At 39.7% G+C, this 26,744-nt stretch overlaps 1 protein-coding gene across 4 annotated transcripts in view; it reads right to left on the bottom strand.

Annotated features, from left to right (window-relative positions):
- Positions 1-26,744, bottom strand: part of C2CD3 (C2 domain containing 3 centriole elongation regulator) — a 147,895-nt gene that overhangs the window by 29,659 nt on the left and 91,492 nt on the right. For 3 of the 4 annotated variants that reach the window (XM_037026237.2, XM_037026239.2, XM_073216021.1), the window contains 7 exons: positions 25,585-25,853; positions 24,954-25,043; positions 21,314-21,916; positions 18,103-18,438; positions 8,207-8,345; positions 5,754-5,818; positions 954-1,159 (listed from right to left, as the gene is read on the bottom strand). In XM_037026237.2, coding sequence (XP_036882132.2) covers positions 954-1,159; positions 5,754-5,818; positions 8,207-8,345; positions 18,103-18,438; positions 21,314-21,916; positions 24,954-25,043; positions 25,585-25,853 — 1,708 coding nt within the window. The remainder of the gene's footprint in view (positions 1-953; positions 1,160-5,753; positions 5,819-8,206; positions 8,346-18,102; positions 18,439-21,313; positions 21,917-24,953; positions 25,044-25,584; positions 25,854-26,744) is intronic. The other variant, XM_037026238.2, reaches the window with a different exon arrangement.

Genomic DNA, 26,744 nt, shown 5'->3' with positions numbered 1-26,744 from the left:
CAATGAGAAAAATAGTGTATTTGTCACCAAAGTCCATTTGGAACAAAGCAGTAAAATGAATTTGTAACATTTATTGTATGTGTATAAATATAATTTACTGAGTATTTTCTATGTGTTGAACAGTGTACTAAGCAATTTACACCATTTTCTCATTTAAACTTCATGATAATCTGATGAGGTAGGTACTATTATTATTTCCATTTTAAAGACTATGTCATCAGATTTTTTTGTTGCTTTATCTATATGCTCTTGTTTCTCCAGCTAGTTGTGAACTCTTGGATGGACACCATGTTACATTCGCTTCATATGTGAGGATAATCTGGCCTGGATATTTCTTGCCTCATGACTACCAGGGTTGATGTGATGAAAAGACCTTCCTATATAGGGACTGTTTAACTCTTTGTCATTTGCTCATTTATGCATTCATTCAGTGTTTACTGATGCCTGTTCTTACAGTCTCTGGGCCAAGCATGACTGAAGAGATGAAAACAATAGTCTGATAGAGCTCCTCTATCTGGGACAGTCTGGAAAATTTTCCTTTCCTCCCTGAAAGAGTTGTCTATACCTATTATTGTTGATAATTTCCCTCTTTCCATTCTCTGTTTTAAAATGATAGAGCAACGATTTTAATCTAAAAGAGTTTTTTAGTTCAATTAATGTTTCAGATTCCACACTGCAACTAAGCTTATCTTATTTAAAAACAGATAGAATTCATGTATTATAAAGTTCACCCTTTGAAAGTGTTCCATTTAGTGGTTTTCAGTATATCCAGAATTGTGCATCCATTACCACTACGTACATTTTTGTCACCTCAAAAACACCCTTAAGTTGTAAGACACAAATATACAATGTGTCCTGTAATCTGGAAAGTATAAAAGGCATGTTAAAGGATCACCTTATAGGATTTGCTGAGTGGAACCTTATTGGTTAAGGATGTGAATCAGGATACATACCAGTGATCCTGAGGTCTCCACCCCACGTCTTGATTGTCTTTCTTCTTTAAAGTGCATCAAACTCTCCAGAGGGGAGATAGCAACTTTAATCTGCCCTTGGCACTCTCCACTGAAGTCTGTGATGTTGTACCAGCCACAGACAAACTGGAAGCCAGAGAGAAGTGGGGAGAGGTCCACCGAAGCAAAGCCAATTACCCTCTCCTCATCTGTAGGGGAAAGAGAAGAGCTGGGCAGTGTGGCTGGCATGTCCTGCCACTGAGATCAGAGGTTGCATAGAGAGAAGCTGATTCAGGGGATGGGGTGGGGTGGGGGGTGGGGGGTTCAGTGATTCCAAAACCAACAGTGAAGACAGATAATGAGGGAGAGAGAGAGACTGGTAACCTCAGCCTGCTTTCACTATAATGAATTCCCCTTTTGCACATCAGGGAAAAGCTGGCAGGGTTGGGTTTTGTCCTCTTGATATTGGCAAATGAAAACACCCCTTAAATATAAAGAACACTTGTTCGTCTCCCTATGTTACCATGTCTCAGTGATTTTCTTCAGGGCAGTGGGTCTTGAAAATCATCTGAAAGAACACCACCCTTGGAATTAGGGGGGATTTGTGTTTTCCCATTTACATTTGTCTGTATTCCCCCAATTTTCTATTTCATACAAATACATTTAATTAAGAATGTAAGTGACACAAATCACAAAAGACAACACCCTGGAAAATGAGCACAGGGTACAAAATGAACTTAGGCTTAGGCTCATAATGGAGGCTGCCATTAACGCCTGAGAAGACCCCTTCTTGGATGAACAAGCTACCAGGCGATGACCTATGTTCTCAGATTTACTGCTTCTTGTTCCTCATTACTGACATGAAAGTGGCTAGGGACAAATAGGCCCCTACCACTCCACGAGTTCTTGTTTTGCACAGGCTTCATTCCCTACACTGAATATCCATGGCTGTCTCTACCAAACATGAACAAAGTTCTTAGTTTTCAATTTGCTAAAGAAACCAAGGAAGGCAAATTTTCAGGAGGAGTCATTAGTGTCCCAGTTCCTTGTGCACACTGCTGGTGACACTGAACTCTTTACATACTGTCTAGCATTTGTGAGCATACTTGCTCTTATTTAGACTGGGACTTATCTAAAAGCTGAGACCAGGTATTGCTCACTATATGTTCCCTACACTCTCCACAGCTGGCAAAATATCTTCCCATGTCATGAGGAACTTGATGAACATCCTCAGAGAGCACAAGTTAACTGGCCACTGTAGCGTAGGGCAAAGCAGCAGTGTGCTGCACAGCAAATCTGAGCTACTGAAAACACATCACTCTAACTCCTGGAGCCTCAAGTCTCATGCATATAAAATGAGAAGCACTGAACTGTATTAAGATTTCCTTCAACTTGGACAGTCTTAGATTCTAGGAATACATCAAGTTGTATTCCCTAGAGAAGGGGTCAAATAATTCTTATCCACTAGGGGTAAAGAATGATGGCTCAACCCATTAATTTGCACTCCAAATTGTTATAGCTTGGCAAAGAAAACTAATTTCGCTTTATTTGGTTAATGGAGATGTAACCTGTTCTTGATATACTGTAACTTTAGGTAAATCCACTTTGGGGGTTCTGCCTAACATGAAAGTGCTACAATGAGAAATCTGGCTAAGTCTAACTGGGAGAAAAACAATGGCTTTGAAGGGTTAGATTTAGCAGGACAACCCACCATTCTCCGTTTGCAGTTTTATGTTCTAGTGATCTTGAACTTTCCTCATACTCTTTCTTTACTCCAGACTTGTGTACTTGCGATTCCCTCTGACTGCACTATGTCACACCCCTTCATTTCTCAGCTGAGGTATGCTCCAGGAAGCCTTTCTGACATCCTAAGTATGGTTTAGATGCGCTCTAACAGAGCACCTGTATTTGCCTAATCATATTATCCTGTAATTGTGTCCCCCACTGGACTGTTAGCTCTGTGAGGACAGAGACCATGCCTGCCTTATTTTTTTTTTTTTGAGAGGGCATCTCTCATATTCATTGATCAAATGGTTGTTAATAACAATAAAATTCTGTATAGGGGACTCAATGCACAGTCATTAATCAACCCCAATTCTATATCTCAACAGTCTCCAATCTTCTGAAGCATAACGAACAAGTTCTTACATGGTGAACAAGGTCTTACATAGTGAATAAGTTCTTATATGGTGAACAGTGCAAGGGCAGTCATATCACAGAAACTTTCGGTTTTGATCACGCATCATGAACTATAAACAATCAAGTCAGATATGATTATTTGTTTGATTTTTATACATGATTTATATGTGAATCCCACATTTCTCCCTTATTATTATTATTATTATTATTATTATTATTATTATCTTTTTAAATAAAATGCTGAAGTGGTAGGTAGATGCAAGATAAAGGTAGAAAACATAATTTAGTGCTATAAGAGGGCAAATGTAGATGATCAGGTCTGTGCCTATAGACTAAGTAAGTATTAATCCAAGCTAGACAAGGGCAACAAAACATCCATGGATGCAGAAGATTTCTCTCAAAACAGGGGGGGTGAGGTTCTAAGCCTCACCTCTGTTGTTCCCCAATTTCTCACCTGATGGCCCCCCTGCGACTGTGCCTGTCTTAGGTTGTTACTCCCTTGAGGAATCTTACCTGTCTCTGGCTAACCAGTCATCTTCCGGGGCCATACAGGGAAATGTAAAGTTGGTAAGTGAGAGAGAAGAAATATTCTTTGAAAAGGTTAGCTTTTTACTTCTTCATGCCTGCCTTATTTTTACCTTTATAACCTAGCACTTAGCATAGTGCCTGGCACAGAGAAGGAACTCACATATTTAGTGAACACAGTTGGGTCTCGTTTGAATCCCTTTTGCAACAGATTTGCATAGTCTGTGTGGAAAGCAGAGAGTTAAGGGGAAAGAGGCATCTACATACACTGAGAGATGGAGTCAGATCAACAGCATCAATGGTCTGGGTGTTTCCCTCATCTCTATTTATGGCAGAGTCTTATAGGACTCTTACTAGGGGTCCTGGAAGGTAGCAAATGTAGTTTATTCTCTATATCCAACAGCCCTAGCACAGTACCTGACATACAGTGGGCATAATAAAATAGCTCCATTCATTAAGCATCAACTATGTGCCAAACACTTTATATATAGTATCTCTAATCCTTACAAAAACGCTGTAAGACGGGAACTATTATCCTGATTTTATAAACAAGGAAATAAAAGGCTCAAAGAGGTAAAGTGATCTGATTTACTTCAGGTCACACAGTTGGTTAATGGCAAAGCCAAGGTCTGAATTCTTGTGTGTGTAAGACCAAAGCTTATTGTTGAATGAAGTGTTGAATTGAGGCAAACCCTTGTCTGCCTGATAATCTCTGGAGTACTTTAGAGAGAAGCAGAGAATAGAAAGTAAGAGAGGAGTGGGGAGTCTAGATAAAACAGCAAGGATTCCTTGTGTTGATTCAGAGAAACCTGACTTATGATCAGTTCCCCCTATATCTATGAGCTTAGGCAGGAATGGGGGACATAATGAATGAAGCCAAGGTAGCAGCACGGGATGAATCATCAAAACCAGATCACTACATCATTCCCAAGCAGGAGCACAGGAGGAGAGAGAGGTTAAGCCCATACCCTTGTGCCTGACTACTCTCAGGTCTTTATCAGACTGGCTTTGGGGTTAGCTCTGAAACGCACCCCTGGCAAATGCCAACTGTGATGCTGTAGATGACTCAGAGCAACCAAAGGCTGGGAAACCAGGCCCTAGCAGGGGTGTTAAAGGAGCTAGATTTATAGGAGGGATTTAGTGTGACAAAATTTTCCAAGTCTAGGAACTGTGAGATAGTTGGTGTCCTCATATGCCATCCAATCTTACCAGCAGGGTGAAGTACAAACAGTGAAGGCTACAGCCAGTCAGAACTGGGTTTGAATTCTGACTCCATCAGCTAATAGGTATATGACCTCAGCCAAACCACTGAACTTCCTTGTGACTCAGTTTTACAACTATGAAGTTGAACTAATTATATTTTTATCTTGCAGGATTAGAGATGTTTGCAAAACTCTTAGCACACTGTTGTTCACTAACAAAAACAACACAAACTGAGATGTTGTTTACTAAGCACCAGTCACTCATTTAGTTCCTCTGAAGCCCTATGAGGTAGGTTACTGTTGTTATCCCTATTTTATAGATAAGGAAACTGAAGCACAGTGAAGTTAAGACATTCACCTAAAGTCACCCTACTTTGTAAGGGGCAGAACTGTATTTGAATCCAAAAAGTATGCCTTCAGAGTCTGTGCTATTAATGCTATTGTATTATGTCTCTTAATAAATGGTAGCTGAGTAAAGCTAGGTTCAAGGATCACGATGTTAGCACTTTGGTACTGGGGAGGTTCTTAAAACAAGAAAGGACAAGTTGTCAGACTCTAGTCTTGAATAATGTCTGAAATGCTTGGGTCTTGGTTTAAGCCAGAGTTGACAGAAAGCATAACATCATAAAAAAGGGAGGAAAAATCACTTGTGTTTGGTGGGCCATATAATACGATTGTTGAGATACAATTGGAAAGACTCAAATATACTTGGATTTCTGCATGAAGCAGGTAGTCAAACAAAATGATATAATTTCTAAGGACTTAAATTCCATAGGAGAATAATGTGGCATTCTGTGGAATTCCTTTCAAATACATGTGTTCCCAGTACCTTCAGTGCCATGGTTTCACTTGGTTAAAAAGAGAACAGGACTGGCAAATTGTCAAGGATGTGAGTTTATTTTTACAACCAAATAGATATTCACAGAACAGTTCATACCTCCTTTATGCCAAACTTTGAACACCAGAGTTTGTCGGGGGTCCAAAAGAAGCTCTTTTGATAGCCTATTAAGAAAAACAACCACCATAAATTAACTGTATAGGAAGCTTCTGCAGTATGAAACTTAGATTTCAAGGATATCTTTGCAAAGCATTTTCCTAAAACTTTCATTTCATCTTCATGTTCACCTTCTGTGATATGTTTTTACTTTCACCATTAAAATGAGAGGATGGAAGCTCTGAGAACAGTGACTTGCCAAGACCTGAAATCAGGCTCCCCTCCTATAGTACTTCCCACCTGCGCCCAAACAGCATCTGCCACGGTCAGACTCTATTTCTCAAGACAAGGAAGGGAGTGTGGAAAGGGAGCTTCTTGTGAACAGTTTTACTGGAGCAGGTGAGAATTCTTCTTATGCTGTGGGGAGAAGGGGGGAATGGGGAGAAGGGGGGAATGGTGAGAAGGGAGGGCAAGGGGAAAAAGAACACTTACCGAGTGTCTACCTTGGGCCAGGCATGGTGCCAAATATTTGATAAACATGTAATCTGTACATTATTATTATTACCTTTATTTAAGAGTATAAAACTGGGCTCAGAGAGAGGAAATGATTTGCTCAAGGTAGCATAAGAATCAGTAAGTGGCAGGGCTGGGATTTGAACTAGTTTGCCCGACTTCAAAGCCACACTGCAGAGGCAAGTCACCAAAATAAGAAAGTGCTCACCATCAAACCAGATAGAATTTAATGAGTACCTTTGATACTTCTTATATGAAGTAAACTATGCAGTTATAAATCAAAAAGATTTGGGAAGTTTCAAACCAGGTACCACTGCTCCAAATGAGCAAGATGGAGATTCAGGGAAAACCAAGAGACTTATTTCCTTCCCTAGACACCACTGGGCAACTGAAGAGAGCCTACTTCACGAACAGTGAGAGGTATTGTGCTGCAGTGAAATGAATACTGTATTAAAGATTTGGATTCCACACGGGGGTCAAAATACCTACCTTTGAATTCCAGTTCTAATATCACCTGAGTGACCCTGGGCACTCAGCACCTTTGAGCCCTGGTTTTCTTACCTGTAAATGAGATACTATCTACCTACAAGGTTGCTAGGAGATCACATGAAACAATTGTGATAAAGGAATTCTACACAGTACCATTATTCACTTTTCTTCTAATCCTGCCTCTGCTACCAACAGACTATGTAACCTCCTTCGCCACAGTCTCAACTGTAAAGTGAGGGGATGAAATCAGGAGCTGTTAATGTCTCTTCATCAAGTTTGCCAAGTTATGTTCTGAATGAACAAATCACCTTCACTAAGGGGTTCAACCTCTGATCTCCTGCATAAGGCAGATTTGGTATTTTAGACCAAGTGCCCTGGCCGCTATGGCCAGAATTTGTCCAATTTCCAGTAGCTCACCTCAGACGGTAACTGAGTTGTCACTGCAGTTTTGGCTCCTGACTCAGCTCAGCCTCTCAAATTTCAAAACACTAAACATGTGAGCAACTGATCAGACTCAATTAGGTACATAAACACTAAGAAAATAGCAGATCAGACACCCTGTTGGTGGGCAAGAATCAAACTTTATAAAAGATGATTCTGCATAAAGGTAATAGGAACAACAATTAGTAACAGAGCTCACACTTTCAACGATGATGTAACAAGTAACAGAAAAAAAGGGAGGAGTCCCTCCCCCAGCCCCAGGCCTCTGTGCCAGCCCTGCCCCCACCACAACATGACATCAGGACTCCACATTCCAAAGGGGGTCTAACATTTGTTGTGTACCTGCCGTGTACCATGAGGTAATTTTCCTAAATGTCATCTAATTTGGACTTCACAATAACCCTGTAAATATCACCCCCACTTTACAGAGATGTAATGTAACTTGTTACAAAGCTAGTAAATGACAGAGATGGGGTTGGAGGCCAAGTCTCTCTAGTTCTGAATCTCAGCCTCTTTCTATGGCACCAAAAATCTTCTCCAAGGAGTTATAACTCATAGCCTTCCCTGAGATTAGTTACTTCTGCCTTCTTCATCTAGATACTTGTTTATATTCTTTGACACTTAGCTGAAGTGTTGGCCTAAATAGTCTTTCCAAGATCCACACATCCTTTTCACAACTCTTAACAGCACTTGCCACATTCTTTTGGTCGTTTTCTCACGCAGGGCATGAACACCTTAATAGCAGGAATGTCTTAATCATCTTTAATTTCCAATGCGTAGAACACAGCAGAGGTATCTAAGAGGTCCTCACTGAATAATTTTTTAACTATACTGAGCAGAGTTAAAAAACACCACAACAAAACTTTTAAGCCACTGTTAGCTGTGAATTAATAAGCACTAGGATAAAATAATTGCTTCCCAGATCTGCTCAATATTGTCCTTGATCTGAGTTTGTCTCTTGGAACAAAAAACAAATTCTGGAAGGCTGATGGAATGCATCATAAAATACAAACCTTGATTGATGCTGAAAATTCCAGATGGGGGAATCTGTGTTTTCAACCACTTGGGTGTAGACAGGAGATGGCTCATCAGCTGTTGCAAAGGATACACAACAACTGGGTATTGATACTTTTCGCTTTGTCAAGGGGCTCCCTGAAACAGAACAGAGTGGAACAGCTGTACTTTAGGGTACCAAAATGAATGTGCTGGAAGTCTCCCATTATACAGCTATAAGCTGGGTCATTCCTGGCCCTCTCCTACCTTGAGCTACACCCTGAAATGTTTCCAGTCTTCTTTCTACACCTGAAACTGTCCTTTCAAGGCTCAGTTCATAAACATTCCAGTGAGAAATGATTTCTCCTATCTTCTTGTACTTTGTGGGATAAATGGATTGAGAGGCAAAAGATGAAACTGCAAAGAGCCCTAGACTTAAAAGTCAGATGAACAATCATCAGCTCTGTCACATACACTCTGTGTGACCCTTGGGCAAGGCCTATCTAGGCGACACCTTCCTCAAATGGGGGATGTGACACTTATATCCTCTAAGATGTTGTTAGGATTAAAAATAAATAATAAAAGTAGGCAACACTTATATATTACTGACTGTGTGCCAGGAACTGTTCTAAGTACCATAAATATACTAACATTTAATCCTTATAACCACCCAATGAGGTAAGTATTATTATTATTATTCCCATTATATAAATAAAAATACATTTATATATTTTCTGGGATACAGAGAGATTAAATATTTACTAAGTGGTCATCCATCTATGAAATGATAGAACTGAGAGTCAAAGTCAAGCACGTTGGCTCTGGAGTGCAAGCTCTCAACCATCTCCCAAACTGCCTCTCTCAGAGTTAGCAAATGCAAAACACTGAGTACTATCCTGCTGTTAGTTTTTACAAGATCAAGTTCCCAATGTGGGAGACTCAATCATTTATTTTCTCTTAAAACAATGTAGATAGTTGATGAAGCCAGATAGTTGAACTGAGCTGTCTAACAAGATAACCACCAGCCAAACATGGCTATTTAACTGTAAATTAATGAAAATTAAATAAGATGAAAAATTCCATTCATTAGTTCCTCTAGCCACATTTCAAGTGCTCAACAGCCACATGTGACTAATGGGGACCATATTGGACAGTAAAGATACAGAACATTTCCATCATAGTACAAAGTTCTTTTGCACAGTGCTGAATAATAGAGACTCTACATCATATAGATTCTATATACTCCATAAAAACCCTTTCAGCTCTAAAATGCTACGAATCTCAGAATTACAGATAAAGGGATGAGAAAAGAACAGAAATAAAAGAAGTATGTCATAAATATAATTTACATAGATCAGAGGAACAAATTCTATTCGTGGGTTTTAACTGGTTGGTGTTCTTTCTACCTGTCTAGCTCAAGGTTTCCCCAAATCCATACTCCCACTTCACCGCGAAGATGAAGTTAATCTTTGAGGATCAAACCTGCTCCTTCTCTATCTGGTTGCTCCTTTTAGTAACTATGCATCAAAGACCTCAGGCTGTCCCTGTGGACAGAAAGAAATCTGATGAACGAATTCATACTCAGAACCTGGTGATTTTACTCCCCTCCACCAGCAGTGTACCATTTAATAAACAGTCTACAGAAGATTTAATAAGTAGCCTATAAAAAGTATTCTAGCATAATCTACTCGGAGGAGCCTCTCTTAACTCTCTAGACAGAATCTCTAATTTTACACCCCCAGTTAAGTCTCTCCACCTTCAGCTTTCTCTTAGGGAAACAGAAGTACCTGTAGCTTTGCTTTGATATATTTTTCTCAACCAAAAGAATTCCCATCAGAGCAGACCAATTCTTTTCAAACTTTCCCATGGAAGTAACAACCCAGATTGAAGAAAACATTAAACTCTAGAGTATGAGGATTTCTGTTGTTTTGAAAGGGCAACAATTAAGTGTGGTATCTATTAGCAGGCTTGTATTACATCTAAAAATTCATGAGCATTTTATATTATCTTCTATTATACAGTCCTAGAGTGTTTGAACTAAAAAATTTTTGTCCCTAATCTTGGGGAAAAATCGCCATGCCATGTTACTTAATCTTGTGACTTCCAGTACCTCAGAGCACATAGACTGGACAGCATTACTTTGTAGTCCTTACTGGGGATAATTAATAAAGAAAGAAAATGAGTGATGAGGAGAGAAAAGGGAATGGAGATTTTGCAAGGAGGCCCTGGGAAAAGAGAATTGCAGAGCAGGAAAGAATGCTAGCCCTAAAAGTGGGATCTGGTGGTATCTATAAGGCAGGAGGGAGCTGAGACACGTACAAGAGCTGCCAATGAGGCAGGACCTGGAGAAAGGCTGAACCAGCAGGCAGAAAAGCCTTAGAATCAGAAAAGCACTGAAGATACAGAGAAGAACTATATGAGCAACAAAATAAAACAATAAACCATTGGCCACAACATGGCAAAACCAGTTTACAAGCATATTCTTGAAAGAGCAGGAAAAAATTATTCTAATAAAACAGCAGTAAGCAAAGAATAATTAGTAGAAACCAATAATATAGTACTCACCACTACAGATGTAAAATAAGTAGCATAGCACTAATAGTACCTTTATCTAGTGAGCTATTTTCTTAAAGACTGAATAAAACTAAGCAGTATTTATGTGATGACTTGTTCAGCATCCACTGCTGTCTAATTTTATTATATTGTATTCCTTTATTATAGTGATTGAAAAGGTCAAAATTCCATTTCCTAGACTCTTTTGTAGCTACAGTCTGGATGCAAATTGGCTTCTACCAATTAGATGCCGTAACAACAGACTTCAAAGGCAGCCAGGAGGCAGAGGACATCTGATTCTTCCTTTTGCTTCTGCTACTAGCAAGGAGGACACTGAGTTTTTTGCTCCAGGGTTTGGGTTCTGGGTGCTGGGAAGCCCTGGGTAATAGTGATGATGAGACTTTCTCATCACCTAGACTGTAGTTTTGGCACTGTGTTCTGAAATTAAAAGATCCAGTGGCTCTTTCTTGAAAGTTTAGCCTAGAGTCCACTCCTCTAGCCTTTTGAGTGACCTAAAGTACCTCAGTATTCAGTATTAAACTTTCTGTTTACAATGGCTGGGGTGGATTCTACTTCCTATAACTAGACACTCCCTGACACAGCTTTCATCTCTCTCAACCTCAATGCTCTCTCTCTTTCTTTCACTTTCTTTAGTAGGCTCAAGCTTCTCAACAGATTTCTTCTAATAAATCATCATGGCTCAGGAGAGAGAATCTGCGTCTACGCTGGCAGTGTCCACAGTATTCTGCAACAATCTGTGTATCTGTATTTCCCTCACTAAACTAAGAGTTCCTTGAATGCACGGAGTAGGCCCAAGGCCCTTATTAAGGTTTGCAGACTCCCCACTGCCCTTCCTCTACAGATGGTTGCCAGGGTTGGAGAAAAGAGAGAAGCTGCCTTGTCTGTCTGCAGTGTGTACCAGCAGAGGAGAGTGACATCTGTTCAGGAAAGCTCTGAGAAAGAGATCCGTAGAGTGGACTAATTATGGTTCTGACAGACAGGACTCCTAGGTTCCAGCACATTCTGCCACTGATTTAGTGTGACATGTTGGGTACGGCTCTCTCGGTGTCAGTCTTCTCATCTAAACATGTGCTCTGATATCACTCCCCACAATAAAATTGTCTAATTCCAGATGTACAGCAATATTGTTCAGATCTCTCATACCTTTACCTCCCACTCCCCTGCCCCCTTTCAGGTTTGTTATTTTTAAAGTTACTATTTGCTAAAGGCCTTGAAACAAAATTACTAGTTTGACTTTGGAAGAAAATTGTTCCCTACTGAGTCTTGAACAGAAATACTTTCAGCCAAAAAGGCAGATGATAAAGAAATCAGCTTTGGAGAATGGGCCTGTCAGGTTTCCCTGGCTCTCCCTTTATGGGCAGAAATTCAGCAGGGTCTGTTACATTTCTGGAAAGGGTCAAGTTCTGAAACACTTCTGGGGGTAGCACAGAAGAAAGCTGCTATACCTCCCATGGTTGGGACACACATTGAGAGCAGTTAAGTGGAAGAGGTGAGCCAGCTTTACTATTTTCAGTTTTCACTAAATTTCCTTTGTTTTACATAAATATGAGAAGTTTTGTGCATCAAGAAAGGTAAAATTATTAATGAAACTAAATTAACAAAACCTTCTACTTGGATAACAATTTATAATTTACAAATGTTTCTTACACACTTTTTACACACTAAACTTGGGCTGATAACATTCCTGAAAATCACATAAGATAGATGTCTCTATCTATATTTTACAAATAAGGCAACCAAGGAACAGAGCTAAAACGGCTTGTTCATCACACACCTGGTTAATAACATTTGGAAGCTAGACCCAGGTTTCCAACTCTTATTCCAGGGTTTTTTCATTACAATAGTTCTAATTCAGAACTCCCCTTCTGGCCCGGAGTGAATGGATGAAAACTTTCTCCTCAAACAATGCCCACATTTCTATGTTAACAAAAACTTAGTCTAGTTCTATTAAGCTCACTGACACCTCCTCTGTGTCACACATGCAGACAAGTCAGATTTGATGCTTTACCTGGGGAGAGAGAAACAAACATAATTACGATAAAATAAAGACTACACCAAAAGCACAGGGGGGCTCTGGGAACCCAGAGGGGCTCCTAACCCTGACTGAGGAGATTAAAGAGAGCCTTTAAAGGCTGATGACACTGAAGGTAATTTTAGTTTTTATGAGTATAATGCAGATTACTTCAAATCACTTTAACAGTTTGTTTCTCAGTTGCCTTATTTGTAAGACAAGGCTAGAGACATCTGTCCTGTCTAGCGTAAATATGCAAATCTGAAGTGTACTGAAGCTGATCTTAAAGAAAGGTTCCCCAAAGCTTTCTCTAATATAAGTATTCAAGAAGCTGTTTTTAGAACCAGGACCACAGAAGTTCAAAGCTACTTCAGGTGTAACTTCGCTGAGAAGAAAGCTCATAATTTAGGGCTGTTTATGAATCCTCTGCAGCTTTGCACTAAGGAACCACTTGCATGCCTCCTTAAGGAAGAGGCTCGTAAGACATGAGAGGGATAGACAGAGATCACTGCTGAAGGCTGGAGAAAAGTCTATGTGGCTATTAAGGAAGCATTTACATAATTTTCACAAAAGCTTGGAAAGTTAAAGCTAACTCACAAAGAGTGGTATATGTTGCCCTCAGCTCCATATTTTTAGAAGATGAGAGCTGAAGAGAATCTTAAGAGGTGATCTTGTGGGACTATCACATTTTACATCTGAAGAAAAGGGATATGGGTTACTCAAAGTCACAAAGCAAGTTTACAGCTTACCTGGGGCCAGAACCCAGTCCTCTGACACCCATTCCAGAACTGTTTCTGACATTATCACTTAGAAGGCATGTTTCAGAAGCTGACTGGCAGTCTGCACTCTCAGAGCCTGGCATGATGCCTGACTAACACACAAACGACTGTGGGAGGAAGGACTAAATGCACCTATCACTGCAAGGTGGGAACACACACCTCTGAAAGTCAGATGTCCACCTGATGCATGCTTTTCCTTGGCTAAACAGAAAGCCGCCAAATAAGTGATTAACAGACTTGTAACTCATGCCAGAAATGTGAGAAGTATTAAGTATCATATTCACAAACAAGAGGACATTGTGTTTGCTGAGCTGCATCACGACGGTCAGGGTGCTGGGATACAGAAATACGCAACACACAGGCCCTGTCCCTAAGGAACAGACAGACTAATGGAGAAAATGGAGACTAATTAACGGACATTTTCAATATAGAGTAATAAATTATATGAAGGAGGAAAACTGTGGAGGTGGGTGGTGGTACAGGGATCTTTAGGGAACACTGAGTGTTTCTGCTAATGGGGTAGTCAGTAGGCTTCAAAGTGTTGGTATCACTTTAGTATATTCTTGAAGGATGAGGAGCAAGTTAAAGAGAGGAAAAAGGCATTCTAGGTAGAGGAGACAGCATGGCCAAGTCTTGGCAGTAGGAGAGAGAATGGGGCATTGGCAAAAAGCAAATTGCTGGATGTAAGAAGTGGTGAGAAATGAGGTGGAAAAGACTGAATAGGTCACATGGGTGGCCCTTTGTGTGCTATGTCCCCAAGACTGCTGGTAATACAAAGCCAAGAAAGTATTGTAAGTGGAGAGAGAGATCAGACTTGTTGACCAGACATCTAACCTTGGCGGCAGAATGAAAAAAATATTCAAAAAGGATATTGGAAGCAGTAACTACTTAGAGGGCTATCCCATTAACCCAAGTTTCTGAGGCCTGAACAAGCAAGGTGGCAGTGAGAATGGAGAAGAGATAACAGACATTTTCTGTGTAGGAGGCCACTGACCCTATACCCTGTATTGGAAACTTACTAAGTACTTGTTGAATGAATCTATTAATCCCTGTGACTTACATTCTGCTAAATTCCCCAGAAGCAACTTGCCTGCAGGAGAGGCAAAGTGGGACGTCAGCAAAGGCACCAAGGAGGAGGCGGCACTGAGCAAGGCTGGCGAACCCACCCACTTCCTCATTTAACAAATATTTGCTATTTATTGTGTATTAGACGCAGTTCTAGGTGTTGGGGATTTAGTAGTTAATAAACAAAAATCCCTGTTTCTGTTTTTCTAGGAAAGACAGAAAAATAAACAAAATCCACTATTAAAGGCTACAGACAAAAATAAAGCAGGAAAGAGAGATAGAAAATGTTGAGGAGGGGCTGTGAGTTTATTTTTTATTTTCTTTTTTTGCAACTTTAGGTAAGTAGTCAAGGAAGGCCTCACCAAGACAAAGTGATTTCACTACAGACATGCCAGAAATGAAGAATATTCCAGGCAGAGGAACATCAGATTCAAAGGCTCCAAAGCAGGGGCCTGCCTATATTCAAGAAAAAACAAAGATGGGCCAGTGTGGTTGGAATAGGGTGAATGAGGGCAAGAACAGAATGCCAGGAGGAATTTGGTGGCTGGAAAAGGGGAAAGGAATCTAGGCTAAGGAAGGTACATGAACAAAGGCCCCTGTGATAGCTTGTTGTCTGCTGTGGTGGTGAGGGAAAGGAGGCAAGCACTGCTGGAGGAAGTCACCACTGGACTGTCCCCAGCCACTCGAATGGACCAATCCCTATCACAATCCCCAAGGCCTGCTGTAAGCAAACACAGAACATACTTTCCAATTTCAATGTCTTTTTTCAAGTTGAAGTAGTCACCTGGAATTTCATTCCATCTTTCTGAAATCCTATTCCTTCTAAAAAGTTCTCCTAATTTCTTAGACATATTTGACTTCTCTGTTTCTAAACTCTCTAAACACTGTATGCTGTATTATCCTTTTGGCCTTCAGAGCATGCTGCTTTACTGCTTTACTGCATTAACTGTGTAGTTGCTAGTCATTTTAATTGGGTTATCAGCTCTTCGATGACAGAAACTATGTGGCATTTGCTCTGTACTCTTTGTTCCTGGCCTAGCACAGATTTACTACTTGCTAAACCATTCTTGCAATATAAGACCAGAACAGTATGCAATACATACCCACTCTGGGCTCCAGTGACTGGTAACCACAGTGCAGACAGGACTAGCTGGCAAATAAAGCTATAACTTGTACTCCAGAGGCAGGATGGTATGGAGGAGAGCATGGATTGTAGATTCAGACACAGCTGGATTCAAATTCTGGCTTTGCAGAGCTTATCAACTGTGTAACTCATGTCCCTTTACTTTTCTGAGCTTCAATTTCCTCATTTGTGAAAAGGGTATGTACTATAATCTATTCATACCATAACCCTAGTTGTACTAAGGATATGAGATAATTAATATACAAAATGATGGGCACAAAGAGGAAGCTCAGTAAATTACTGTCAAATCACCTTGCCAAGTCATATTTTAAAAATGTAATTTGCTACTTAATTGAAAAGTTGTAGTTTGCTTTTTACAATATGGGGACTCCCCCATAAATGGAACTTAAGTATTTTTGTATAGAAGATTTTATTTCAGTGCAATGACAATAAAAAAATAAAACAATTCTTGCAAAAATCAAACCTTTTTATGCTTCTCTTAAATTCATACATCTATTGATTTTTTTATTTAAAAAATTCAGTTTTTATATATCAGACTTGTCAAAAATAGGCTGGTTTGGTGGAGCAGTAAAAAAGCAAAAACTGTTTCTCAATTCTGTGACTTATGAAATCAGTATCTCTAATACAGCAAAGCAGGACTGTACTTGGAGAAGACTTTTCCTGTGATAAAACATTTCAAGGTCTCTGATATGAGAAGGATGAGATCCCTTAGGGATTATTATGGAAGTGTATAATCCCATTAAAAGTGTCTATTGGTGGTGTGTATGGGAAAACAGGAAAGATAAATAACAGTTACTGTAAGCATGAGTTTTTTTCTGTTCCAGTATATCACAAACTGGGAGGCCAACAGAGAGAGAAGAGAAGCCAACTGGCAGGACAAACCAAAAGATGTACATTGAAATCTTGTGGACTCATAAGGCTATGGGGTTGTCTGGCTCTTAAGCCATCTCAGAACTGTCAACCCCAGCCATTTAGTTAAGAAATTCAAGACCAGAGAGAAATAGTAACTTGCTCCAAATCTCACACACACACACCTTATAGGCTGGGAATACAAGGCTGAATACATTTCTGTCAGAACGTAAGCTCCAAAAGGGCATGATTTTTGTCTGTTTTGTTCATTGCTTTATCCCTAGCACCACGGACAGTGCTTTCACATCGCAAATACTACAACAAGTTTTGTTGAATGAAGAGTGAACAAATGATATAAAGTCTCTGCTCTTCAACAGCTCATCTCTAGTGGAGAAGAAAATGACTCAAACAATTTCAGTACGTGTGTGATACATGCTATGAGCAAGAGTGCAAGAAAGTGCCAGGAGGGCAAACAGGAAGGGGGCTTGTAGGTCAGGGAACCTCTCTGGTAAATGGCGATGCTTGAGCTCAAGCTTAAGAGGAGGCCAAAGAATTAGCCAGGCCAAAGAGAAGGATGATGGCAAAGGGAAGATATTAGAGAGATTATAAGGATGAATAAAGGTAGAGAAAGGATTCTTTGGCTGTCTAGTGAGGTTTATGGACCTCTTCTTTTAATACTGTTTTTTTTAATGCATAGTATAAATACACAGAAGTATGTAAAATAAAATTATATTGGCATACCTATCAAAATATTTAACAAATTTTGTGATATTGTAATATATGTGCTTCACTAATACATAAAAAGATCTAACTGTAGGCTTAATAACCACTGTAATTTTAAATTTATGACAGGTATAAATGATATTCCAAGGTATCTGCAATAACTACAATGTGATAGGAACATAACTGTGACTTCTACTCACATGATTTCTATTAACATCATAGGTTCTGTTAATATTACTAGGGTCTATTGCCTATATTCACAATTGGAGGGAAATGCTAAATTTTAGTTAGAGGCTAATAAAAGTAAGATGCAATCATTTTTCTATCCAAGCTCACCAGTCCTGACTTTTATCCTTGAATTCCTTGGGGTTCATGGATCCAGTGTTAAGAACTTTTTGGCCCTTGACGCATAATGAAGACGATGGCCTGTGTTGGTAGCAGCAATAGAGAAGGGGGAGATCTGAGAGAAATTTAAGGGATGGAACAATTTAAGGGGTCTGATGATTTGATGGTGAATAAGGAAAAGAGAGGTATCTAAGCTAATATTCAGGTTTCTGGACTGGAGAATTTATGATATGAAAAATAGGCTAACTGACAAAGAACAGAAGTTCAGAAAGGTTTTTGTGTTGCTTAAATCTTTAGTCTTGAGAAATAAAAATTACTAAGATGGTTAACAGTTCTTACAGATCCTGCCATGATTTGAAAGATTTAAGACAGGGCCACAGCCTAAGGAATCAGATACATCTTCCAGGATAAGTGAGCAGAGCATACCTTTCAAGCTCAAGTGCATTGCTCTTTCCACCAGGACACTGACGGCAAAAGTCCCATTCAACTCAGCAGGGCCCTCTGGGGCTGGGCAGACTTCAGCTGTGATGCTGTTGCAGGGGAGCTGGGTGGACACAGGAGACTTCTGGCGGCCTGGTGGGGAGAGCTGGATCTCCTCACTCCTTCTGGGGAGTTGCTCAGACTCACTGTGGCTGCTGCAGTCCATGGAGTCCAGCTCGTAAGTGGGCCCAGGGTGTGGGGAAAGAGAGGAAAGAACCGCGTGAACTCGCAAGGCAGCTCCGGAGAGGTTGGAAGCATTTCGTCCAAATAGAGGATACACACCTGCAAAAGGACGGAGAGGAAGCCTAAGCAAGCAGGAACCAAGAACATTCCCTAATCCTGGAGGAGATGCTTGTGGCGGGTGCCTGTGGTCCTCTCCTTTGGAAGGCCTACAGGTCCCAACAAACCAATATGCAAAAGAACCTGTGAAGTTAGTATACAGTATGGGAATTTTTATTCCCCTTTCCCCCAACACACACTATTTCCAATAATGAAAGTAATGAGAGTTCTGATTTGAAGCCAAAGCCAAATGACTACCAGACAGAGCTGTTGTGGAAGGGATTTGTGTGCTGAGGGATGACTAGGCTTAGATGCTTTCTGAAGCCTCTTAAAAGTCTAAGATTTGTATAAAATCAGGAATAGCCTGTCTTCTCTTCTACAGGTCCCACTGGCTCTTGTTCTTAGGAATTCTCATCAGGAAGCTGCCCTGATGCTCAATTTTGCCTGTTTCAACAACTACATATGTTCTGGCAGTAGCTCTGAAGATCACTCGGAAGATAAGCAGGAAGCGGTGGCAGATAAGACAAGACAAAAAGTAAGGAAATTAATACTTGTTGAGTGTTTTTCATGTGCCAGAAACTCAGAGGGGTTAAGTAACCTGCCAAGATGACTTTTACTGTAAGTGGCAGATTTAAACTCAGGGATTTGAATTTTACTGGCTTGCTAGATATTACAATGAGATTTTATTTATAAAGCAGAAGGTACTAATAGTTCTTTCAGAATCTCAACATGTACTTCATTTGACTTATTTCAATTCAGGAAGATGGAGTTAATTGACTCACAGATTAGCAATAAGATGGAACCATTCCTGTCTTTTCTGTTTTTAGGTAATCTGTTTTCTTCCAATTCAATGTGTAAATTATGATTATCATAAGCAGAAAATAAGGGTAAGTCATAGGAGAGAAGACATCCAAAAGCAACATAATTCAATCCTTTTTCTCAAGAAACTTATCTGTAGTTGAACAGACAGTTGGATGGATTGGATGGTTTGATTAACTCATTCAGTGATTAATAAATACATCAAATGCTACACCTTGTATAAGGCCCTTTTATGAGAGGATAAAAAACTATATACTGGTGGGATGTGGAGGGAAATGGACAATCCGAAAAGTTAACTGAAAAATATAATACTGCCTTTGGTATCACTCAATAAAAGGAGGCAACTGTGAATGCTGATCCTTAAATCTATATTCAGTGTCCCAAACCTACTTTCCTCAGCATAGTGAGGTTAAAAGCCCATCTTTATGAACTTCAGTTCAAGTGAGCTTTGCTTATTTCAAGGACTTTTTCTGCAGTGTCTTTGAAGTGACTCTAGACCCACCCAGATAAAACAGGGCACATGACATTTGATGAGGTGCTCGATGGAGCCAGAATTACACATGTGGGATCCAGAAGGAACCAGAGAATCCGGGATGATAGTTCTCCTCCTTTAGCTTGGGCCAAGTGCTCAACAACTAGGTCAGAGCACAAGACTAATAGAGCTAAAACAGGGTTGTGACTCAGTTTCTTTAACTGTGTAGTAGAGAAATAATAACCAACCTTACAGGAATGTTAAGATGAATAAATACCATGTCTGTAAAGAATCTAGTCTGGCCATCTCCAATTCATTCTGCACTATAGTTACAAGACTTATTTTTCTGGAATGTAAAGCTCTGTCACTCTTCTATTCAGACCTGATTTATAATAGCTTTCCATAGTGCTAAGTAAAAAGTCCAAACTCTTTTGTTTGAAAGAGGCTTTCAACACAGGGCTCTTGCCTGCCTTTTTGCTTCCTCTCCCATCATTTCCCACCATATCTATCCTATGATCAAGCAGTAACACATTACTTAGAGTGCCTAAAATGCATTAAACTGCTTCATGCCTCTGTGCCTTCTCACAGGCTGTTCCCTTTTTAGATGCCCTTCTTTCCCCCTTTTTTGGCTTATTCCTAAATCCTTTGAAACTCAGGTCAGGCATCATTTCCCCTGAGGTGCTGTCCTTGAACCAAGGAGATGTTGCCTCCCTGGGCCCCCAAGGCACCACAGAGAATATCTTTTTATAGTTCTTATGCTTCACGCTGAGTATTTTTTTTAAACTATTCTCCCATTTAGACCATAAGCTCATTGACTATTTCTTACTCAACTTTGAATTCTCAAGGCCAAGCACATGTATTAAGTATGAATAAATGTTTGAAAGGAAAGCACCCAGGACACAGTGCCACTTGCAAAAGTTATCTTTCCCCCTTTCTGCCTTGTAAACCAGTTTATTACCATGGAGATTTTCTGTCTCATTTAAAGGTGTACTGACCAGAAATAATATCTTAGCCTCTTTAGCAGGTACACTGTTCGGTATATTAACAAAACTAGCATTCTAGGTTCTCATCTAGGCTATTATATATGTTGTTAAAGGTACATCCCAATTAATTCATTTTTTTTTTTACACATATTAACTGAGTGCTAACAATATGGTAGACACGATGTTTGATGCAAAAATCTGATGAATTTGGGTGTAATCTATAGCTACAAAGTTCAGAGCCAGTTCTTATGTATCATACATACCCTACCAATGTATGCTATCACTAGGTAATGCGCTATTTTTAAGCAGCCAGTAGACTTTTTAAAAAATCACTTTAGTTTCAGAAAGTATCATTAAATTATTACTAATCTTCTACCATGTAATAATGGAAAGAACACTTAATAGTTTGTCATCCTGGGCAGTGACCCACCCCTCTGAGCCTCCATTTTCATAACTGTAAAATGGGTCTGATGCCTGTATCACAGGATTGCTGGACTTTACTTAGAGGATCAAATAAAATCATGTCTGAGGCGGCATCTCACATAGTGCTCATCACAGAGCAGGTACCCAAACCGTAAGAGGTGAGGCCGACCTCCTCACTTACCACTGACAGTTAATGTTCTTCCTGACCTCTCCCCCAGTCTGGCCAGGTCCACATAGGCTGAGCCAATCCAGCTGTCCGTCTGGTGGGGCCTTTCCATACTGTCATTGCCATAAGCCCGCCATACTTGGATCTCTAACCTCTCCTCTCTGAAGTACCAGAGCAGTGATGGGCCCCTAGTGACATCTGCTCTTTTGGATGCCTTGAAAGTAACCATGACCTGCTTTTTGTTTGTAGATTCCTTAGGCTTCCTGAGAGGGGTCCAAAAGCTTTCATGATCATACAGCTTGTAGCGGAGGTAGCAATATGTGTTCTTATGAATGTGCCTATGGCCAGCAAGAAGCACACAATGGATGGGCAACCAGAGCCGTGGAGTGGAGATGGTGACAGTGGCTGGCTCTTCTCCATCCATTTTGACAAGATTCTTCAGGTTGTTCTCAAAACTCCAGCCCAATAGCTCAGCAGCTTCCAACACCCGCTCTCTATCTCCAGGATGGGTGAAGGAAACTGAAAGTTCCAGACCACCTACAATCTTCTGCATGAGCTCCAAGCCATGAGGCAGGGCCCCATCTTCTGGTAAAATGATAGGATACCATCCTGTAATCCCTTATGGGAAAAAAGGGAGAATTTCAATTACTGTCTTAAAAGTGAAAAGATTTACCCAGCATCCCATTCCAGAGCCACCATCACCCTGGCCCAAGACAGCAGAAAACATAGTCACAGTGCATTGGAGTTTGTCTCATCTGACCACTGAAAAGCCATGAGATCAGGTGGACCATCACCCTGGCCCAAGACAGCAGAAAACATAGCCACAGTGCATTGGAGTTTGTCTCATCTGACCACTGAAAAGCCATGAGATCAGGTGGAAGAGCAAAGGCTAGTGGTTACAATACCTGAGATCTCTCCTTGGCTCAGCCTGAAACTAGTGGTTCAGTCTAGGTAAGCCAGTGATTTCTTTCAGCCTTGGGTTTCCTACCTGACAAGTGGGAAAATTAGTGCTTATCTTACTTAGTAGCCAAAATTGTTATGATCATAAATGAGGTAATGGTCTTGGAAGAGGTTTAGAAAAGAAGTACTATAAAAAATGTAAATGTTTTTTACGGTGTTATGAGTATAACGGAAAAGTACATTATGTTATGAGTACAAAGACTAGTCCCAGGTCTCCCATTAAGGGACCTGCCACTTAAGTGAACATATACCAAGGACCAGGCATGGAATTTCAAAATAATAACTACTGACTATTTACTATGAGTCAGAAATTCTCCTAGGGCTTTGTATATATTACTTCATTTGATTCTCCTGATAACCCTGTGAAGTTCTGAGGATTAATTTAGGATAATAATCCCTATTTTACAGATGAGAACATGAAAGATCAAATTACAGCTACTGAGTGGTAGTGGCTCCAAAGTCTACACTACAGTTACGATAGGTTCATAGTATCTTATCTGAAATCCTTAGGGCCAGATGTTTCTGAATATATAATTTTTCATATTTTAGAAGAGTAATACAGTACATAAACTGAATATTATGTAATAGTCAGTGGTCATGTAAGTCAGGAGTTGGTAAACTTTTTCTGTAAAAGGCCAGATAGCCAATATTTTAGGTTTTTGGGACATGTGGTCTCTGTTACAACTACTCAACTGTGATTTTGTAGTGAGAAAGTGGACACAGACAATACGCAAATGAATGGGCAGGATATGTTCCAGTAAAACTTTATATAATCAGGTAGTGGCCTAAGTCAGAAAATAAAGACTAAAAAATCTCATGTCAGTTGAGGTCAGACTTGGTTGCTTAATGAGTTAATAAAAAACTTTATTTTCCGAGCTTTTTTGGATTTCACAATTATGTAAAACAGACTGTAGACTGATATAATATCCACAGCAATTTTCTGAAAAAGGTCTTATTAATTATACTTCATTTTTTAAGAAGGCTTGGACTTATTGAGATTAATTTGTCAAAGGTCACTTAAGGTTTTATAACTTTTGGAAAGGTATTTAATTTTTCTGGGCCTTCCTAATTTTTGTCGGTAAAATGAGGGGGCTGAATATGTTGATCTCTAAGACTCCTTTTGGTTTGGTCAGTCTAAGAACCTATGGCCTTGGCTTTAGTAACATCTCATCTCCGGGTATTAATTTCCCTACAACCTAGTGGTTCTTAACATTTTTTTATCACAACAGCTGTGACTTAATGAAAGCTATTATCCCCAAAAAAGATATACAAATGCATGAACACACAACATTTCACAACATTTTAGCATTTATGAATTGCTAGATTAGATGGTTCTTTTTGCTGTGTTATTCTGTGACTCAGATTTTGTGGGTAGAAAACAAAATAGAGTGTTCACTTTAGAATAACTCTGAATACAAAGGTAAATGATATATCCTAAATTGTCTAAAAGGTTTATTTCCAAGGGGTTAAATTTAATTTATACAGATGGGACTTCCCAGATGGTTGCTTTCACTGACAAACTGTATTAAGTTTCAGAAGGAAAGTGATGTATTCTATGAGCTTATTTCTGTGCCAAGATCTTTCACCTGCATAATTTCTTTGAATGCTTCAATAATCTTGTAGATCTTATTATATCCATTTTTACAGAGGTGGAAACTATGGATCTGAGAGAAGTGACTTATTCTAGTTCACAAACAATAAATGATGTAAGTGAGAATTAAATCCTATATCAAGTTGTACAGACTTTTCTTTGGTAGGAACACAGGTAGTACCCATTTATTAGAGTATTGCTCAAATTTTAACTCACAGTTAAACTTGGGAGATGTGTAACAGAAATCCAGAAACTAGATTATAAAATCCTAGGGAGGAAGATGGACAAGAGAAGGAAAACTGACATTTACTGAAAGTCTACGGTGTATCAGGTACTTTATATATTCTATTTCATCAATTCCTACTTTGTCAGGATTGTAGACATGTCAGGATTAACTGTCTCTATCTATGAGATAAAAAAACTGGGACTCAGAAAGGTCCAGGTCACTCTGTCAAGGTCGCTGAGCTAGTAAAAATACACAGAATGGGATCATAATTTTAAGACTGTCTTCTTGGCTGTTTTTTTTTTGAGTCTTTACTTCATACTTTTATTCTTTCTTCAGTCAGAGAGGAGAATCGAGTAGAAAGGAACAGGTGAATCTCGATTTGATTTTCAGTATGGCCGCTCCACTAGTTGTATGGTTTTGGCGTATCATTTAACATCTGTGAGCCTAAGTTTTCTCATCTAAGAAATGAAAATAGTAAGATACTGTATTCCCCCCTACCAGAAAGAGTTAAAATGAGGCTCAAACAAGATCTGAGAAAATACTTTACAAAATGCTATATAATGTAATATAACCACCATATTTATTATCATTAATATCATCATCATCATCATCATCACCAGCATCATCTTCCCTAGAATAAGATCACAGTACAATGTTTTGATCTTTTTTGCTTTGTTAGAAGACTTTTGAAATGATTAGGGCTTAAGTAGAAGACTTAAAGTACTTTTGAGAAAATGTTTGAGGTATCTGGGAGAATTCAGAAGCATGTGTTAAGAGGTCATGTTTTCTTCTGCGCATCTTGCAAGTGAATCAGATAAGATGATCTCTTGTAGGGAAGTAAATGGGAAAGGGTAGGGTTAGAAAGTGATAGTTCTTACCAGATCTCTTGACCAGCAGCTCTTTTGTGGGTACCTTTACTAGTCCGAGCAGATACTCTTTGAGTGACTGGATACTAGCTATATCACTGGCTGTTAAAGCCAACAAAAAAAGAAGTTATTTGGTGGTCTACTGACCAAAGGGCTTGTTTACAATATAACCACATAACCCTCCATTTATTCTCATTGAATTTCACTGTTGAAAGATGCACTAGAGATCATCTTGCTCCAGTTAAAGCTTGAATGCCCTCTAAATCATTAATCATAAATACATACATGTATACACACATATATATACATATACACACACATACATACATATACATATAATTTTATTTAAAAAAATCTTCAGCCATACAGAAAAGTTGCAAGAATATTACAACGAACTCCTACATACCCCTCACTGAACTTCATCCACTAACATCTTGAAACATTTGCTTTTTCTCTCTACATCCTTTCACACACACATACACTCAGTATGTATTTTTTTTTTTGCTATACCCTTCAGAAGTAAGTTGCAAAGAGTATGACCTCTGATCCACAAACAATCCAACATGTATTTTCTAGGAAGGGCTATACTATTCAAAACAGAACTCCCTTTAATTCTGATTGTGATGAGTCACTTGGTGCTCACCTGATTTGGTATCTTCATGATAAATAGCAAAAGTGACCTCTGCAAACTCCAACAGCTCGGCCAGGAAACAGGCCTCTCCACTGCAGTGCTGAGTCACCAAGTTACACGGGAACTCAACGTGATGAGAGAACTCAGGGCAGAAGGAACAGGCCACGGGGCGGGTTCTGCGCTGTTCTCCCTTGGGCAGGAAGGAGAGATGAGCAGTGACAAAGGCATTGACCCCAACTGTGGCGCTGAACTGTAGAGCAGGTTCGTGCTCAGCCAAAGCCCTGAGGGCAGAAGGGGGGGAATGAGAAGAAAGTAATATCAGAAATGAGCCAGATTGCCTAGAAAACATCTCTGCCATTTCCATGAGGCCACCAAGAATGCTCACTGATCATGCATTTCTTATCTAGGCTTTTGGCAGAGCCATACTGTGCTTTCTTAGTAATCTAGATATCATAGTGTATGTGTATGGGCAGAGGGGAGACAACACTCATCTGCTACCAGAGTGAGACTCCAAGGACACTCCACCGTACTGTCAACACCCCTCAGCCAAGACCGCCAGGAACCAACTGTAGTAGAACAAGCTGGCTTTACTGCTCATTGCAGAGGGAGAGCACACACCAAGTGGAACCATGGGGCATCTCAGGAAGAAGGTGGCAGAAAGGATTTATAACAGTAGGCTTATGTTAGCTGATTTGGAGGACTGTTCGAAGAAGTGAGGCTTTTCTCTGGATTCGTATTCTAATGGATCTTATCTAGAAGGAGGGAAGACTACTATAAGGGTAAAGCTGTAAGAGGTAAAGCTGTATGGTTACTCATTTTAACTAGGATGGGGGATGTTGGGTATTTTTGTGTTTTTTTTAATGACCTTGTTTTGGTTTGTGCTTAGACAAGATTATGGAGTAATCTTATTTTAGTTTCACTTCATCCTGGTCACAGAGCATTCCTGGTCTAATGCTGGTGTTCTGAGAGACTTCTTATGTTCAACAGGAAAACACCAAAGTCTAGCTATGAGTGTTAGATCAGTTCCCAGATATCAGGGGCTATTATTCTGTTTCTTAGTACAGATGTTCTACAGTGGACAGACAGAATCTACCCACCTTTAACTGACACTCATTAGGAGTGGTCAAGTCTTTTGTGTGTGGCTATAGTTGAGACAAACTCTCTTACCCCCA

Source organism: Manis javanica, chromosome 11 (genome assembly GCF_040802235.1).
Source record: "Manis javanica isolate MJ-LG chromosome 11, MJ_LKY, whole genome shotgun sequence".
In the NCBI taxonomy this organism is placed as follows: domain Eukaryota; kingdom Metazoa; phylum Chordata; class Mammalia; order Pholidota; family Manidae; genus Manis; species Manis javanica.
The sequence above is the reverse complement of the archived record's forward strand: the minus strand, read 5'-3'. Positions and strand labels throughout refer to the sequence as shown.